General features: G+C 35.0%; 1 protein-coding gene across 2 annotated transcripts in view; it reads left to right on the plus strand.

Annotated features, from left to right (window-relative positions):
• prlra (prolactin receptor a) overlaps nt 1-14,139 on the plus strand; it is an 80,513-nt gene extending 66,374 nt beyond the window's left edge. For both annotated transcript variants that reach the window (XM_051928273.1, XM_028802471.2), the window contains 3 exons: nt 2,331-2,430; nt 5,208-5,277; nt 7,581-14,139. In XM_051928273.1, the coding sequence (XP_051784233.1) occupies nt 2,331-2,430; nt 5,208-5,277; nt 7,581-8,549 (1,139 nt within the window). In that variant the 3' untranslated portion in view covers nt 8,550-14,139. The remainder of the gene's footprint in view (nt 1-2,330; nt 2,431-5,207; nt 5,278-7,580) is intronic.
• The last annotated feature ends 5,663 nt before the right edge of the window (nt 14,140-19,802 follow it).

Consider the following 19,802-nt stretch of genomic DNA (forward strand, 5'->3'; position numbering starts at 1 on the left):
CGAGCCATATCCTAGACCAGATACTGGGAATGTACACAGTAGGATGAGATAAATAACCAATGTGGCCTCAGTGTTACCCCCAATACAAGTTTCATAATTTTCTTTTCAAACTTGATAATACCACTTTGGCTAGGCAACACTATGGAGATTTCTTATTATATGATGCTTTGTCCAGTCCAAGATACAAAAATCAAGTATTATTATAATCCAGCATACTTTTATTATTATTAAAAGTTCTATAAGCATAAAAAACAGATGACAATGGGCTGTGAGGGGTAAGACTCAGGCGTACATACTGTATAGTGCAAGAATCATTTACAGTATGTCACAATTGACACACATATCCATTCACATCTCAGTATCACTGATATTGACAGCAGTAAGAAGACAGGTGTAACCACGGCTAATTATTATTTATTTATTTACTAGCTGCATGTGGTCTTTGGGACAAAAAATAACCCTAAGACTCCCTAGCAGTTTTTATGAACTTCAAGAGGCATCAGCTAACTCTGAATTACCCAGTGCAGAGAACATGGACCCACCTGTGCTTGCTGCCCCACTGGCTTTCGTAAGAAGACACTGGCGATAACATGTCTTAGCCGTATCACTGGCATATGAGTCCTATTAATCTTTGTTTTGAGAAAATACCTCTAGATAGACAATGTTTTTAGTGAAAACTTCAAGCCTTGCCCTCCGTTGCTGAAGTGTTTCACTTGCACATGGTTGAGCCACGGCATTGGCTTTGTTTAAGACAATGTTTTTAGTGAAAACTTCAAGCCTTGCCCTCCGTTGCTGAAGTGTTTCACTTGCACATGGTTGAGCCACGGCATTGGCTTTGTTTAGATTTTGTGTCTCTTCATCTATGTCATTAGCACCAAAAAAAGTCAAAGTACATGCATGTGCCATCTAGTGGCCGTGGTTGAGCATAAGCAGAGCAGACTGCTCCATACACACACAGTGTTCCATCACAGGTGACACTCACTGACAGACATACTTTCACTTACAATGGGCCAGTTTAGAGTAGCCAGTCAGCCTAAACTATATGTCTTTGCAATATAGGAGGAAGACTAAGGAACTGAGAAAAATCTTACACATCATGAGCTGAATCAAATGTGGGGCCCATTAGTAATGAGATAACCTGATCAATATACTGCTAAAGAAATGAGGGATAAATTATGGGCTAATAGATGAAATATCACTGACAAATATATATATATATATATATATATATATATATATATATATATATATATATATAAAATGTACATACATGAACTGCTAATGCCTGTCCATCAGTGCCATGGTTACTCATGAACACATGGGACTATAACCTTGACTTTGGTTTTAATCAAAAGCATATGACCTGTATGTTTCTGAAATTCAAAGACGTTTAAGTAGAAGAAACCTGGTGGGCACTTTACTGGTGGACAAAAAATGCATAGTAATTAAACCACAGTCCCTGCAAGCCCATCCATTGATAATCCCCCAGAACATGTTTACATACAAGTTTAGACTAGTTCATTAAAAAATGAGTAAAAAATGTATAGAGGCAGGAGCTACGATAACCCTATACTGATAAACAGGCATATACAAATATTTTGTATGTCTTAGCTCATGTTTGCAAATATAATTCTCAATTTAGGTTAATTTAACTAAACCATATTCTACCTGGAAATTTAAGAAAACCTGGATTTTGTAGTCACAATCTACTTTGTTGTATATGCATTAATGCCTCAACAGGGTATAATGGACAACAGAATCATTCATATATTTGTAAATTAAAAGGAGAATTTTGAAACTGTTGGTAAACTTAAAAGGAAGTCAATGAAGAGATGTGAGGAGTGAAATAATGAGATAACTTTGTTTTGGTTCTTGCCATTGCATTTTACAATAATTGTAGTGAATAAAAAGAATGATGTGTGCTAGCTTATAGTAAAGTATTAGAGTCATTACAGTCTCATGATTTAAAAACAATATTTATGGGGTTTTTTTTGCGTAGTTAGAATTTGTCAACAAGGTCTTTATAATAAAATGAATTTGAAGGAAGAAAATATTTTTTTCATAGAGTTAAACAAGACAACCAAAATGTTTACCAGGTTTAATAAAACTGAATTCTGAGCCTTCTCAACATTGAGCAGACAAAGCTGCATTACACTATTTTACTATTTTTTTTAATTCCTTGTCCTTGATTACTACCTTCTCTGGCATCAATTAATCAAACCAATACTGGATGCTCTAAATTAAGTTATGGCATCTATAAATATTGGGTATAAATGTCACTTGATCACCACAAGCTTGTTCTTTTGTTCTGTGCATTCCTTTTTTTGCAGATATGAGAGTGAGGGACACGTCCATATGGATGATGATTGGAATTCTATCAGGATTTATATGTCTGCTTTTGATATGGACCATAGCAGTGAAATGTAACAGGTACTATGATGTTAATATTCTTGTTAATTCTTCCACTTAGGTAGCATACTATCCATTAAGACTGTTTTTTCATGTTCAATCTTTTCCTATGATTTTATAATCTTATATTTTTGTCTGTCTTTCATTCTATATCCAAATTACATTTTAAGTGACCTCTAATTTGCATCTAATTAGTTCACAAGCCTGCTATCCATTTCAGATGTGTTGAGCAACTGCTTAAAATAAATGAAATGCCCATTAGAAACAAATTAGAAAATGTACACATGATGTAACATCCAGGTGCATTTGCAGACTTGGTTAGCTGGTTTAAATTTGGAACATTTTAAAATTTGCTACTCACAATAAGAGTTGACAGTTATAAATCTGTACCCTCTGCACACAGTCACCTCTGATGATCATGGGGTCCATGAGGGGCCTGGTCCTCTTAAAATCCACCACCAGCTCCTTGATTTTGCTGGTGTTCAGTTGTAGGTGGTTTGAGTCGCACCATTTAACAAAGTTCTCCTGCCCACACCTGATGCAGCCCACGATAGCAGTGTCGTCAGCGAACTTTTGCACGTGACAGGACTCTGAGTTGTATTGGAAGTCCGATGTATATAGGCTGAACAGGAAAAATTAAACATTAAACTTTGGAAGATATTTTCTTGTTTTCTGCAAGAAAATAAAAAGTTCAAACAAAGAGATATTTTCTTAATTAATTACTATATATACGAGGTCTGCATATTAAATAACGAGACTGACACAATAACTCACTTTTATTTATATAACAATTTTAATGCGTGTCCTCTCTAATATATTCTCATTTGCAATTACACATCGATGCAGTCTTGGTTTCCACTGGTCAAAGGCATGAAGCAGATCAGTTTCAAGGCATCTGATGTTTTCTTCTTTATTTCTTTACTACATCCACTGACTCAAAATGTGTTCCTTTAAGCACTGATTTCAATTTAGGAAAAACACATGCCCACAAGATATGCAGTCTTCCCCGTAAGCCTCAGTAAGCATCTGAAATGATTCCGTTGGTGTTTTTTTCAATATTACTAAAATTTCAAATTGACACATTGCTCAACTTTTAAATTTTGCATGATTCTGGCACACAAGGGGAAACACAACTTCATTAAACTGTGACTGACAATCAACTAAACAGCAGAGAGTGTTGTCGTTTGTCGTGCAGGTTTGGACAGGTTTAAACCTGCATGGCAAGTACTTATAATCAGTTCTCACTGCTTTGTTTAAGAGATAGAAACACAGTTTTGTTATTTAACAGACAGACCTTATATTATATATATCTGTGTGTGTGTGTTACACTTTATATCACATCTGTTACTTTTTCTTTAAAATGCTTATATGTTTAAATCCCCAACCACAAAATCACCACAACTATAGAAATGATAAATATGTTAATGATTTGAAGGGTACGGTGATGATGACATGGACCTCCTGAGTTACAAACAGAAATTCTGGAGCCTTTTGTTTGAAACAACATGTTAATCAGACAGATTGACAAAGTAATATTGCTCCAGCGTTGATAGGCTTGAGTGCCTTCTGTGAAGGATTATTTCCAGGGAATTATATTGTTACTGGGTTAAATTCTGAGGTTTCTAGACATGGAAGTTTTCAAGATGTATATAATGGAGGGGTCAACATAATAAAAGGATACAACAAATTTTGGTACTATGTTACATTAACAGAAAGAACAGCATTAAGAGTTAAACATTGACTGTTTAATGTTGAACGGTTAATTATCACAGGCATACAAACCCCCATACCACATAAAAACAATAAAGTCATATCTCACTTTCATTGGAACTATGTCTTTTTAACCTTGATTATATTTTGTTAATTTCCATCCTAAGAATACATACTTTAATCTTCAATTTTTCAAATTTATACTCTGGGATCATCCTGCCAGCATGGTGGTACAATTGCCTGATTCGCTGCTCAAGAGACTTGGTTCCAACCCTGTCTGAATTTTGCACATTTATCTTATGTCTATGTGCGTTTTTCTCCACAGACTATCCTTACACACTCTAAAGTCAAGCTGGTCAGGCTGAATGACAAGTGTGGGCACATGTGCTGCCAGCATGGATTTCAGTTTAGTTAACGATCATATCTATATGCATGCCAGTAGTTATGTTGCAACTCTGCCCTTGCTATAATTTTGCTTTGAGGCAGATGTTTCACATCTTGTGAATTTAAAATAAATCCTTACACTTCACAATTTGCTGCCAAATTTTATAAATATTCTTCAGGATAAGTACTGCTAATGAATTGATATTAAAAGATATAAATATTATGTGGCAGCAGGGTGGCGCAGTGGTAGTGCTGCTGCCTCGCAGTTAGGAGACCCGGGTTCGCTTCCCGGGTTCTCCCTGTGTGGAGTTTGCATGTTCTGCCTGTGTCTGTGTGGGTTTCCTCCCACAGTCCAAAGACATGGTGGATTGGCAATTCTAGATTGGCCCTAGTGTGTGCTTGGTGTGTGGGTGTGTTTGTGGGTGTCCTGCGGTGGTTTGGCACCCTGCCCTTGTGCCCTGGGATTGGCTCAAGCAGACCCCTGTATTTAGATTCAGCGGGTTGGAAAATGGGTGGATAAATATTATGTTAGATTCTGTTTCTAAAATGTTTTGAAAAATATAGTTAAGACTGAAAATACAGTACACCGTAAAGTTTTTCAAGAACAGAGAAAAAAAACCAGGTAAATATTACTAAATGAAATAAACTATTTTTGGAAACTATAATTTTACATATCAGTTATAATAAATTTGTTTTGTTTGCAGAATGAAGAAATATCTATTACCACCAGTCCCAGTACCAAAAATTAAAGGATTTGATATTCAGCAACTGAAGGTAATTAATTTTTTTTCTACAAGAATATACTGCATTACAAAATTATTATTGTTCAGGAAACACAGTGGTAATGGTTTGCACTGCCACCTCACAGATTCAGTATCCTGGGTTCTAATACCACTCATAGAAATCTTCTGTGCAGGCATGTTCTCTCAGTGTCTACATGAGTTTGCCCCTGGATACTCCAGTTTTCCTTCCACACCCTCAAAAACGTGCTGGTTAGGTTTACTTGCCAATTCCAAGTTGGTATTGGAGTGTGAATATTGGTGAGGGAGTGGGCCATGTGATACACTAGTATGCTGTCTAAAGTTGTTACATGACTTGAACCCAGTGTCACCGCTCCCCCTTGTATTGGATTAAATGTGTTTGAGGATAACATAACTGCTTACTGAAATAATTCACGGTGTTTGAAAAAAAAGGCCAGGATTTCCAAATGTAATATCTTATGTATCAAACAAAATTCAGTTATCTATTTTCAGAAAAATGCCTAAGAAAACGGAACCATCAAATGTTATAATCTAATATCTACTATCTAATGTAATACATTAATATTTTTTATTAGTAATATTTTAATATAAAAACAGCTGTCTAACATTTCAACAAATACAGACTTAAACACTTTATAAAGGAAATTTAATCCTAATATACATACATCAGTTTATTTTTAAAGAAAGTTTTTTTTTGTTTGTTTTTATAATCAATGACTCATTTTTCCAAACAATTTTCATCCAATTCAGTCTTGCAGTATCAAGAGCTAAAGTCGAATCAAGCCTTGATATACACATTCACACCAGACATTTCAAGTATGAAAAGTTGATTTAAGTGAGGTTTCTCCAATAAGAAAACTCAGAGCTATTGCATATACAGCAATTGTATATCTTTTGGTGTACTTGCACTTGCAGGAGTCGGGGGGGAGATAGTAATTTCCAGAAGTTCAGGGATGCCTGCCATGCACACAAATACACTCAGATTTTGAGTTTCTAACTAACCTAATGAGGAAATGAAGAAGAAACTGGAGTATCCAAAGAAAACCCATACTGACTTTGGGAGAGGCTGCAAATTCCACATAGACAGTGTACAGACAGAAATGTGAATTCAGGTTTCTGGGGTGTTGAGACAGCAGGGCTAACCATCTTGTCACTCTTACTACAGTTAATTCCAAAACAATTCATTCTTTCTAGTGATAAGTGAATCTCACGGAGTTCGCTATGCCGTGGAATAGGTAAAATCACGGAAATGTTCAGGAACTTTGCTGAACTTTGTGGAATGCATTAATGTCATTTGGAAAGGAAGAACTGAACTAGATTTGAGTGGACTATTATGGTGCAATGGTTTTTAAAGTGTCCCTGACACTATGCAGGACCTATTACTGTGGCCAAAATTGTGATCTGTGCTACGAGGCAGCTAACCACTAAGCCACCGTGCCTCAAACAACAAAGACGCAGATGGAACAAATACCACAAACATTATATACAATAAATGGCCACAAAATAGCAACAAGTAAAAAAAAAAAAGAAATTAGAGTCTCAGTCTTGGGGCACACATTGGCCATTCCACAAAGCGATGGCATAGCATTGACTCATTCCAATGTTGTGATTCTGGGCACAGCTGGAATGTCTTTTTTGTTTTCCATGCATCTGTGCAGATGCTTCACAATGTTTCTTCCATCAAAAAGAAAGAAATGTCTTGCAGATAGTAATAAACCTTTATTTTCTGACAAGAGATTAGGGGGAGGGCTCCTTTAAGCCTTGTTTTGAATCATATTTGTTGCACATGGCTAATTATGCTTGCATAATTAGCAGCCATGCAGAACTATAACGCTAGAATACAGGGATCAGTATTTAATATCTAATTTTTCATAATACTCATAATATTATGTTCAGCTAATGTACCTCTTAAATGGAAATGCTAAAAGTTTTTTTTTTTTGTGAATGCATGTGTGGTGGGTCCCACAAGCAGCCTGGCAAAGTCCTGTGCAGGACTTACATGGCACTGTGATGTCACACTGGCTTCTCAACGTATGAAGAGGCACTGGGAAACAGGAAAATATTTGGAGAACAAAGTCACCAGTTAACACAGCATTTTTGCTGCAATAAATGATTTGGTGTAATTTGTTGAACAACATTATTTCAAAGCAAACCAAACAATAGAAACAGAAAATTAAGCTGTCTATAGCATGTTATGTTTTCTTTATAGTTCATGTAAGATTGTTTAGATTTCTTCAGCTGTATGTTAATTTTACAGGCTGACTCATTTTCAAAATAACATTCACTCTGAAATGGTGGTTTTGCTTTTATTTTCAGAATAAAAATTCAGAAGACTTGATTCTTGCACTAGGTGGCCACGGATTCTTCCCCACAAACTCCACAGAGCTTCTGATTGAATTTCTTGAAGTAGACGACAGCAATGAGTGGAAAATTATGCCATGTATGGGAGATTACAATTGCCAGGAAGAACAGAGGAATGCTTTCAAAAGTCAGAATGATAAAGATTCAGGCAGAGGGAGCTGTGACAGTAACACTCTTCTGCTTGGGAAATGCAGTGAAAACAAATTCCATCACAATGGGTGTGAGAATACTGTAAAGGATCATGGAAAGCAAGAAATTAATCCCAGAGCAGAAGGAACACAAACATTATCTTTCAATAATACAGAAGATGTAACATTACTTGATACTGATACCATTAAAGGAAAAACAAACACATGGCCATTAGTTTACTCAGCAGTTAACAAGGCTCAGACGTCACAGTTATTATCATCAGATAATAAATTATTAGAAACACCAGTGAAAAACCTGAACAGTGAGTCTTATCTCATCACTCACATGGTAGACCAGACTGAAAAACAGAAAGGGAGTGGAGATCCAGCTTCTTCAGGAACAGCTGACCAATGCTATTGGGTCTCTACTGATGAGGCCACTCATTTGACTTCATCCAAACCAATGGAATATGTAGAGGTTGAAAAAGTTAACCAGCAGAACATACTGATTGTGAAGCCAAAATCTGAGCATAGTTCATCCATTGACTCTTCCAGGCAGGAGTACACGAAAGTGAGTGCCGTGGTAAATGACAATGTATTAGTGTTGATGAAGGATAAAGGAGCTCAGTGCAACCATGATCATCGAGAATTACCAAATCTATCTGACAGTCACAGCCTGCAATGGCAGGATGGGAAATTAGTGACTGGCTCTTCTGTACTTGCTGTGCAGGTGAGCACCAATTTGGCACCTAGTGGATATGTGGATACATCTGCTTTCTTACAGCCTATGCATTAAGTTGCCTCAAAAATGGAAGAACATTGCTTACATTGTTTAAAAATGGGTGTGATAAAAATTTTTACTATACATTTTACAAACCTATAAATTTGGTCCTATTGTGAAGAAATTAATTTTGTATTTTTTACCTCTATTCCATACCACAGTTTTCTCAATAGGCTTGAAAATGTTTTGAGCTTTAAAATACTTGTGAAAAGGAGGTTTTCTGGTATATTTCACCATCAGTGATATTTTCTTTGAAGGTATTGAATTTGTATAATTTATCCAGTTCTCCCCCTGAATATCTGATGTTAGAGTGTCTTTTCCATTTATATGTTTTGCCAAAATATTTTCATTTTCCCTCTTACTCTTCTTCCAATTAGTCTGCCATAAACCACTTTTATGGCTTTCTGCTTCTACAATGTGGCCTTTCCATTTCTCTTATTTCTTCCATAATTATGTTCAAATGCCAGAGATGTTCATTCTTCTTATGGTCTTGCAACTTATTTCCATCCATGGCCATTTTTCAATAGCCTCCAATCTGCTTCTTTCTTTCCTCCTCAATGTCCATATCTCTCAATTGCTTAAATCAAGTGTGGGCAGTCATGGGGCTAGAGGGCTTCATTGACTTCAAACATTTGCATCCAGCCAATTGCAGTATTTAATGTCAATATTTTTGGTTCAACCAAATTCTCAATTTAAAGTTTATTTTGTTGTGAATTGATCTTGTCATTAATTAATCAGATGGTTTACTCTAAATCCTCATCTGCTAATTTGAGCAAAATTAAAAACATTATGACTTAAACTTCTCTTTGAATTTCAAAAAGACACTGCTTCCACAATTTTAAGTGTCAAGCAGTCTTAGCTCTTTTTTGCTTTATATTTCTCTTGCTAGTTAATAATTTTTGCTTAGTTTTTTTTTATTATTGTGTCTTCTTATTAGACGGATGATAATTTAACAAGACAGTGAAAATTTAATTGGCTAATCTGGTGCCATGTTCACCTAGATGTGCATCAATAATGTGCATCAATCAATGTTTTTGAGAAACAATTTTGATAAAAAAAAGTTTTCACAATTGAGAGGTTCAAATTTTCCTTAGTCAATTTGGCAGCATAGTAAAACATAAGCTTGAAAGGCAAAATCTAACTATGTAGCATAATCCTTAAACCTAAAAATCAGCATTCTAATTTAAAAAATGGTTGTAACAAAAGCCTTCATCCACTGAACCCCACTAAATTGTGCACCAGTTGCTTAAGGTTATACTCCATAATTAATGAGATTCCTGTGTTCCTTGTTCTTATAAAGTAGCTGTCTTTTCCTTATTAATACATATTTAACTGCTGTACATTCAGCCTTAACATAGCCTTTGCACTTTTAATTGTCTAAAGTGAGCAAACAAAAGTAATAAAGTTGCTTCACCTGCCTCTAGCTTCACTCTGACAGTTTAAAAAATACAATTTATGTAATTTCAAAATTTTGGAACAAATAGAGCCAGACAGATGGAACTAGTAGTCTCGGTACATCCTAGAAGTTATGTTTATGTTAACCATTCTCCTTTACTGACATGTTTAATGAAAGGTGGAAGGAGGTGCCTTAGCTTTACTACAAAAATGTATCCACATTGCATTTAGCTGCTAGACAGATAGTAGTTTTGGTTGTGTTCCACAAAAGGGTCACTAAGTGAAATCTAAGAAATTGCAGGTATAGTGTCACTACAGAACTGCTTGTTTAAATGGTTGGGATCTTGTATTATGTGTTAGATATTAACAATTCAGGTACTCATTCTGATTTTGACTGCAGCACATTTTCTGAAGACTCAGCATTGTAAGTAGATGCAGACTGGTCTGAACTGGTCCTGTGCAAAACAGTTCAGGCCTACCATGAATTGGTATCCCTTCTAGGGCTGTTTCTTGCTGGGATTTATCAGATCCCCTTGACAGCCTGTGTTGAAAAATAAAGGTTTATAAAATGAATGATTTAGGTAACTGTCTGCTCTACACAAAATGGTTCAATGCCCAGTATTCAATACTGAGCACATATATAATGCTTACTTGAAATAGTTCAGCAATTAATTAATGGACAGATATTGTTAGGTTTCATTTATGTTAATCAGTTTGGAACTGCTATGTTTTCTGTCTATTTAAACAAAACTGTATCTTTATGTGTACACATTATTTAATTAGTAATTTTAAAAAAAAATTGAATTTACCTATTAACTTGTTACAATGCTCCAAACCTACATGCTGTGAAGAGTGTTTTTAAAAAATACACTGAACTGAATCGAAATGAAAACAACATAACATACAGTAACATCCTCAAACTGACTTAATCTGGTTCAGGGTTGGTAACTTGGCAGGAACCAAGCCAGGGAGAAGCAGCACTCTACCACAAAGCCCATTCATGTACACAACCACATTGGGCTAATTTAGAATCACCAGTTAACCTAACCATAAAAATTCATCTCAAACATGGACAGAAAGTGCCAAGTCCACATGGCCAGCACCCAGGTGCATGATTCAGACACAGGATGCTGGTGAACCTTGGAAGCAAAAGTACTTGTCACTGTGTCACTTTTTACTTGAAACTGAATCATACTGTAAAACCGTCATAATGTTTTCAACAGGATCAAACAATCAAATATTTGATGTTGTAGTGAGTTACCTCTCCTAAGACTATTGTATACCGTCAGGGAGACACTACACAGAGAGGAGACAAGGTTACATGTGCTATACTTTTTGTACATACTTCATGTGTATTCTATCATTCTTCACCCAACAATTCCTTTAAATGTAATAATAATGAAGCAAGTAAATAAAGAAAATAAAAGTGGAACACAAAAAAGTATAAACAAACATAAACAAAGACAAAGAAGGACTCAGTTACTGTATAGGATTAAAATTCATCCATCCATTTTTGTAACATGAATAATCCTATTTATGGTTGCATAGCCTAACACACACTAAAAATTACAGTTTACATTTATAGAGAGAAGTCAAATAAAATGACACCTTTTATTGGCTAACTGAAAAAGATTACAATATGCAAGCTTTCGAGGCAACTCGGGCTCCTCTTTCAGGAAAGATGTAATCAAGGCCAGACTTCTCACTACATTCATAATGGCTAACACTGTACAACACCCTAGTACTAAAGTTTACATTTAAAAACAATAAAGGGCTCACCTTAGAGAAACAAAGGAAGAGGGGTAATTGCACAAAAAAGTTGGAAATACTGTTAAATTTCACAATCACCTACTACACACCTTATAAGCCTATAAACATATGTCCCAAGGGATGTGTAATAAATGACTCAGATCAGATGAGCGTAAGGAAAGCAATGTAGCCATGATTCAAAAGATTATAGGTGAAGGTTTCTAAAAGTGGGGTTGATTTGAAGAGATGATTTTATGTGTGCAGTGATCCTGGCTGCAGAATTCTGAATATAATGAATTTTATAATTTGAGGAGGCCCACAGATCAGAGTCATTTGTCAAAGTCAAACCAGAGACAAACCAAATTATCTGACAAAAAAAAATCAGGGATTTATGGGATAAATTGGATGCAGAAAAAAAATTAAAAACAAAATTATGAGTAAATTTCATTAGATGACCAAAGAATAAAATGAAGATAAAATGGAAGTTTATCTTAGTAGCAGCTGCCTAACATTCTTTTTGGATTGTGATTATTGCCTCAAGATCAGCATGTGCCAGATTAGGCTCCAGATCACTTTGAGCTCATTGATAGAAATGGGAATAAAGCTGTTTCTGATAACAAACCTATGCTGCAGATTAACAAAGACACTAGGAACATTTGATTTGTTCAATTAGGTTGATGAGAGATTGAACTGAAATGACACACACAGTAGCACCGCAGCCCAGACCTCCAGGAGCATCAAAGAACATTACCCTTTTATAAACAATGTTGAAGTAGTGTGGTTGTTCTTGCTTTGTGCCCAGTGCTGTTTGGGTAGGCTCTGTTTCCTCACGACTTTGAACTGGATTAACTGAGTCTGAAGAGTAGTGTTAGGGATAGTTTGATATCGTGAAACCATTGTTATTCAGTTGGTAATATTAATGCTTAAAAACACACTTATTGCACTACAGTTTTGTTTTGAAGGTTTAGAATAACAGTAATTGTTTTCCTTTTCCTTGGCAAACAGTTTTTTTTAATTAAAGAAATATTTATTCTGATTCACTTTTCCAAAAATGTCCATCTTTTCATACTAAAACAATGCATCAGTGCAGACTTCCACATGTTATTACTGTACAGAACAACAGTACATCTATACTTCTAGGTTGCAGGATCTGCAATTTTTTTACTACTTTCCTTACTTTTTGTTGACTGGTTAGCAGAAGCAGTTCCATCGGCTTCTTCTTATATTTGAATGATGTTTCTGTTGAAAATATAAGTGAATACAGTGTGTTTCATTCATAACCCTAAACTACAAGACTTTGAACAAGCTGGTCACAATGATGATGCAAGGAGAGCTCAAATAAAAATTGCAAAAGGTAGGAAAACAGTTGTAGCAACATTCTCAATATATGCAGGGACTTTAAATACAAATTCTACCTTTCTCTAATATCTAGGTACTGTATATCACACATACACTGTCCTTTTCAAAGGACAGAGAGAAAAGCACCAAGATGACAGAGATTTCGAAGAGAGCAGCACAGACACTTCACCTTCGCAATCATTTACTTGATGTTTTGTCTAAAATATACCAGCCTTAGCTATGCACTCTCTGTAATATGGACAAAAGAGGAGATTATTAACCCTCTTGATTTTTTGCTGTTTCATTTTTCTTCAGAAAAAAATATAATTGTATTCAAATTATATATTTTGATAGTACACAAAACTCTTGCACCTTGCTTATGTTGCCTTAATACAAATATGAATTCCCAGAGGTGTGTAATGAACCCCTAGAGTTTTCCTCACCACAGAGCCTGTGAAAGTCTATTTTATTATTGTGCTTTTGTATGAAAATGGCATGCTTTATACCTTTACTGTTCTAGTGGGAATCTTTCTTTCACATTGTTTTGATCCCAACAGTTTTTCATGTATATTTTTATGTAACTAGATTTGTATCATTGTACAAAAACAATTTTTGTAAAGAAAAAGAAAAGGACAATCAATGTTACACAGTTTCCTTGTAACACATTCTTTTAAATAAGTATGATATTGTATTTCAGGTATTTAATTCAGGTTGTGTAATACAAAGTGCACAGACAAGGGGATTACTGCACCCCACTATTTTGTATAAAAATGTATTTTTGAGAATCATATCTCTTTAAAGAAAAGGGAAACACTTTCTTTGCACATAGTTTTCTATCTACACAGAATTTACTTATAAGATTTTAGCTAACAAACATTTTTAAATCAATTGTCAGAGAGTAGTGTAATTATTTATGGTAATATAAATTTATATGGTAAAACGTCTGGGTAATCAACAAATTATCATCTTGTTTCATAGACAGCTATTCAAGCTAATTTTGTAATGTCATTGTGTCAAACTGTTTCTTTAGTTGAAAGCTTGCCATATAAAAGGCTTAAAATTGCACAGATTACAGAAATTTATTCAGTTGTTGAAAGTTTTGAATAAATATGCTCCATAAAAATCTACCTCCTGCATTAATTCTGGACAGTTGATGTTCACACATAGATTTACTGTATGAAAACACATTATATATATATATATATATATATATATATATATATATATATATATATATATATATATATATATATATATATTATATATATATGTATATATAAGTATATATATATATATATACACACACACACATAGTACATGTATGGTATATAAACAGTATATATGTGTGTTTCTGTATGTGTGCATAGGATGGATAGGCTTGTTAGACTAACAGGCCTATTAGGGTGTCCAACTTCGATCCTGTGGGTCCCACAATGGCTGCAGGTTTTCCTTCCTGTTACTTTCTTAATCAGTGACCAATTTCTGCTGTTAATTGTGCTCTTTTCTGTTCATCTTAATTGCCTGTTTTCTCTGTCGTCTGTGTTGCTTCCTTTTTCCTTAAATGGCAGCCAAACAAAAATGAGATGTAAAATGGCCCAACACAGCCAGAGCCTGAAACTTCAACCAATTACAGTCCAACTAGTTTCTTAATTAGTAGCAAATTCCTGTTATTAATTAAACCTGTTATTTTATTCCATGGCTTTTTTATGGTCTCCTTCTGCCACAACAGACATTTCAAAAACTGTTGGTTTTCTTTTTTTCTAAGAGCACCTTCAAAATAATTTGTGACAGACAGATGTTACTGAAACCTTCACCTTTCTTTATTTGCAACTGTTACATGATGGACACAGGCTAGCTGACAATGTGTTGTCTTATTTTGTATCACATTATTGTTTGGCTGTTAATTACAGAAAAACAATTAAATGGTCTGAGTGTTAAATACCAGCTCAATAAAAATGAAGGCAAAAGAACTTATTTAGCAGCAAAAACATATTCCTAAGTTCCTAATTTAAAAAAAATGGTTACAGTACATGCAGTCCTCCAGAATCGGAGTTAGACACAACTGTATATGCACACAAAAAACAAAACATAGAGTATACAAATATATATATTCTCAGATTTTCTAAAAGCAGCTCAGATTACCTATCTGTTATTCAGTGGCTAGTAAATTTCAGATACTGCTATGCTGGATCATCTTGAAATATAATCTCATACTAAATTTTTGTGGACTATAAATTACTCTGAAAAGGAACAAATTTGTTCTGTGTTACTAATGCATTAAATGTGCTAAAAACATGACATATAAACAGAATGTGCACAAAAGAAAACTCCCTGCTACAAAATCACATCATGTGTTTGAAGTTTTCATAGTAAATTGAATTCATCTTGCATATTTACTCATCTCATATAGTTAAAATCTTATTTATGTATTTTTTTGGTGAAGGGGGTAGTTTTCCTTTTTTTGTTTTTGTCTGGTTCTAAATCAAAGCACAAAAATGTGCACAAAGGTAAATGGTATGTGTAGAAAGTGAATGTATATAAAGCACATGTCACTTGGATTGATTTGTTGTAAATTATTTTAGTGTAAAGATTACACAATAAAATATTAATGTTAATTATTGTGTGATTTTACCCAGTAGTATATCATTTGCGACGTTACTTAACATGAAAGTCCAATTGGGCAACATGGGGCAGTGGTTAGTGCTGCTGTCTTACAGCTAGTGAGTTCAAATTCTGACCTGAACACACTCTGTTGAGTCTGCAAGTTCTTCTTTTATCTGCATAGGTTTTATTCCAGATACTTAGACGAATGAGTACGTAAGTAGAAGATCCTACAAACCAATCTTCTGAAATTTTCTGAATAGATAACTGAAGTAGTAAAACACAGCATACTGTATGATTTACTGTACTTAAACTGTACTTAAACTTTCAAAAAGCTATTGATATGGTTTGCATACATTATTTTTCAAAGTAGCCTTTCAAATGTAACTGGATTTAATAGGTTCAATACAACAGCACAGGTAAGAGAAGAATGCCTCACATGGAATGAGGTCATCAGTGGAGTCCCATAAGGATCTGTGCTTGGACTGTTACTCTTTCTACTTTACATTAATAAAATAAATTATAATATATTTTGTAAACCTTCTCAGATGACAACAAAACTGGAAGGATGGCAAATACTGAGAAGGCAGATGACAATTCAATAAGACCTGGATAATTATCAGAAGTGGGTAAACACTTGCAGAATGCAGTTTAGTTTAAAGAGTTACAACATGCAGGCAAAAGGAACATTTATTATAAATACAACATGGCCAGTGCTGATCAGCAGGAAGCAATCACTGAAAAGAATGTGGTGGCTTGAATTGACTTGCTCTCATTAATCTGTAAATGTAACGATCCTAAAGATGAAAATAAATAAATAAATCACTCCACATTTGTTCATCCCCACCATCGTCTTTATCACGTAAAATATATAAAGCGTTTAGCATAAATACAGTAATTAAGCAGTATCTAGTTATGGAAACCTCAAAACATTTTTTTTCCGTTAACATATTCTATTAACTGTATTTTACAAAATTATGCATAATTGTCACATATAAACAATAACATTCTCTAGTAAAAGTGCAGGGGCGTTACAAAAGTGCATTTTTGCCACCTATTTCCCCCTAAGCGACCATTATAATCTTTATATTTCGATTTAATTCAGTTTTGTAATTATATTAGGATAGTCGGATTAGTCCATAGACCTAAATATAATTTATATGGTTACAGTTTATTGGGCTGCATAAGAAAACTTATAATATTGCCATTACCGTAAACTACCTGGCTGAATGGCGGTTTAAATGGAGATCTACCACTCATCAAACTTATTTATAGTGTACATTTTTCAATTATGTTAAATAAATTTGTTATTTTTATAGAAATGTGAAATGCGACAGGAAAAAAATGAAAGCCTGCCAATGCACCTCAATTGCCACTTTTTTTCCGAAATGTCACGCTGCAGACGCAGATCTTTTGAGTGTCTTTAGCAGGGATGATCCCATTCAAAACCCTGAATGCAACATTCTCACTTGCCATTGTGCGCTGACCAATTCGCAGACGTCCCGCACGGTAAACAATTTAAACATATCAAGTAGCTGCTATTCATGTTTGTTTATTGGATCATATCTGTCTGATTTAATAATAATAATTATAATAATAAAGTGTTATTTATGTAACGCCTTTCATACACTCAAGGACACTTTACAATTCAACAAAACACATTAATAAGACAATTGAAGTTCCATACAGAAAACGAATAATACTCACTTATTAATTTTTATTAATATTATTGTTCACTGTAATTTTTATTATTTTTGTAGATTCGGAATAGATATCAGTACCCAGTCATTTCGGATTTGAATCACTTGCAGAGCTGAATCGAGACACTTCAATGCAGTGTGAATGGAGCTGTACATGCTGTAAAATGAAAAGCTGGATTTTTCAAGTCATTTTTACCATCGCCATTTTCTTTCTAGTGTGCAATAAGATGCGTAATTCTTAATGTTCACACTTAGCTTTTTTGTACTGTTATTTAGTAATGTCCAAAAAAATACAAAGAAACTTATATGACAATGCCGCCCTTAACGAAGTGCCGCCCGAGGCGTTTGTCGTGCAGGGTTGTCTCTGTGTATGGGAACAATGGGCACTGGCTGGTGGTACCAGGAGCATAGGGGGCCACGATGTTTCTGATGCCTATGTATGTTTCTGTTCTGCTATCAAAGCAGGGGTCCCAGTGTACTACTTTGACCGGGGGTCTATGATGCACATATACGTTCCTGCGTCACCCCAAGTGCCAGCCCTACTAAACGTATAACACAAACCCTCTATTTCAAAATACAAACACCGTAAAAGAATAACATTAAAATTGCCTCTCAATTGCACTTCTGCCTTCTTTATAAACATGCTACACACTCGACTTCGACCAAACCTCCACATTTTTAAAGCTGTACTCTCCTCGCCCGCCACTTTGACAACGTGGCTCTATGCATCTTTCGCGCTAAATAACGCTAACAAAGAAGAAACGTTAGCCTTGTCTAAGTACATTTTCACTAAGTGACAAACCAATATGATATCCTTAAAAATATTGTAATATTGTTTTCAGCCACTTACCTAAAGGCTTAAAATAAATCGATTAAAAATAGTTCACTCCATGTCGTCCCCATCACCTTCTTTACCTTAAATTAGGGAAAATAGCGGGAAATGTTTCTAATTGCGCCCTCGAAGGCATAAGTAATCAACCTCTCATCAAACTGCAAAGGCAAGACCTTAGTTGTCAAATATGCAAAATTAAAGCGTTTCTTTTCTATCCAGTACATATGTGCATATGTAATTAAAAAGGCAAATAAAGTGCTTGGGTATATTGTAAAAATCTTGAATATAAATTAATTACTATTATGGGACCCCCCAAGAGAGTCCAGCTGCAGGCGAGACAGTCTGAAGCCTCAGACCGATTCAGCTACCTGAGACATGCTGAGGCCCGTAAGATGACGCTCCTGTCAGCGGCATGTTTGACTCCGCCCACTTTCCACGAGCCACTCCCTACTCTACTACTGATGCCTATTGCATGCCCGTCATATCAATTTCAATTCATTTTAATTCCTCTCAAACCTGTGGAATCAGTTCTGCATTCTGCATTCACAACCACAGGATGGATGTGTCTTTTGTAATTGGTTTTTATATAAATATATATATTTTTTTTTTTTCATAAGTCAATGTAACTTTTTTGTGTGAAAAAATTAAATTAATCAATTTTCTAGGTAAAGCAACACATCACATTAAAATGTCTATTGAATCCAGTTAGTAAATTATTTAATTGTACAGTTATAGAGAGATAAAAATAAATGTCGTGTTTTTCACATGAACACAAGGCGGTTCTGGGCCTCATAGTGTCTGAAGTGCTCAGATCTGTCAGAGGCCTAAAACTGTCGTAACTACAGCTGGATACTTCTCTACAGTTCTGGGGCCACATGTATAACGCTGTGCGTAGAATTCACACTAAAACAAACAAACATGTTTGGACAAAAACAGAAATGTGCATATGCACAAAAAAAATTCAGATGCATAAAAGTGCTGTCAAAAATGTCCGTAAATTTAACGGTAAAAATACTGAGTATAGTGAAAGTAAAATACCTTTACTACTGAGAATTAACTGTTTATCTTAAACAATACATTTTATTATTTTTTACAGCCATGTTCTGTAAAATATATTTTTCTACCTTCAAAATACACTACATACTGTTTACTGATACTTTACGGTTATGCCTAAGAAAAGTTCATGCACTTCTCCTTTATAAATCGAAGCGAAGCAAGCAGGGGTTGGAATAATAATAAGAAGAAAGAGATAAAAAAAACTATGAAAAATATACAATATGAAAACATAAGTACAAAATGCATGTTCATATAGAGCATATAGTGCAAATGGTTCATAGAGTTTCTCAGTTTGTGCAATATTACAGTTGTACTGCAAGTTTACAATAAGGAAACTGTAATTATAAGTACAAACAGTTCTACCGGGAGCACTTGATGGACTGATTGAGCTCTTGGGATGATACTGTTTCTGAGCCTCGAGTTCCGTGCAGGAAAGGCTCTGAAGTGTTTGTAGGATGGGAGAAGTTCAATTAGACTGTGGCATGGGTGAGTGGAATCCAAGCAAATGCTGGTGGCTTTCCTGAGGCAGCATGTGCCACAAATGTCCTCCAGGGCTGCATGGAAGCTGTATCCTCTGCTGTAAGCTGTAATCATCTG

The sequence above is a fragment of the Erpetoichthys calabaricus genome, chromosome 5, assembly GCF_900747795.2.
Source record: "Erpetoichthys calabaricus chromosome 5, fErpCal1.3, whole genome shotgun sequence".
Taxonomy (NCBI): domain Eukaryota; kingdom Metazoa; phylum Chordata; class Cladistia; order Polypteriformes; family Polypteridae; genus Erpetoichthys; species Erpetoichthys calabaricus.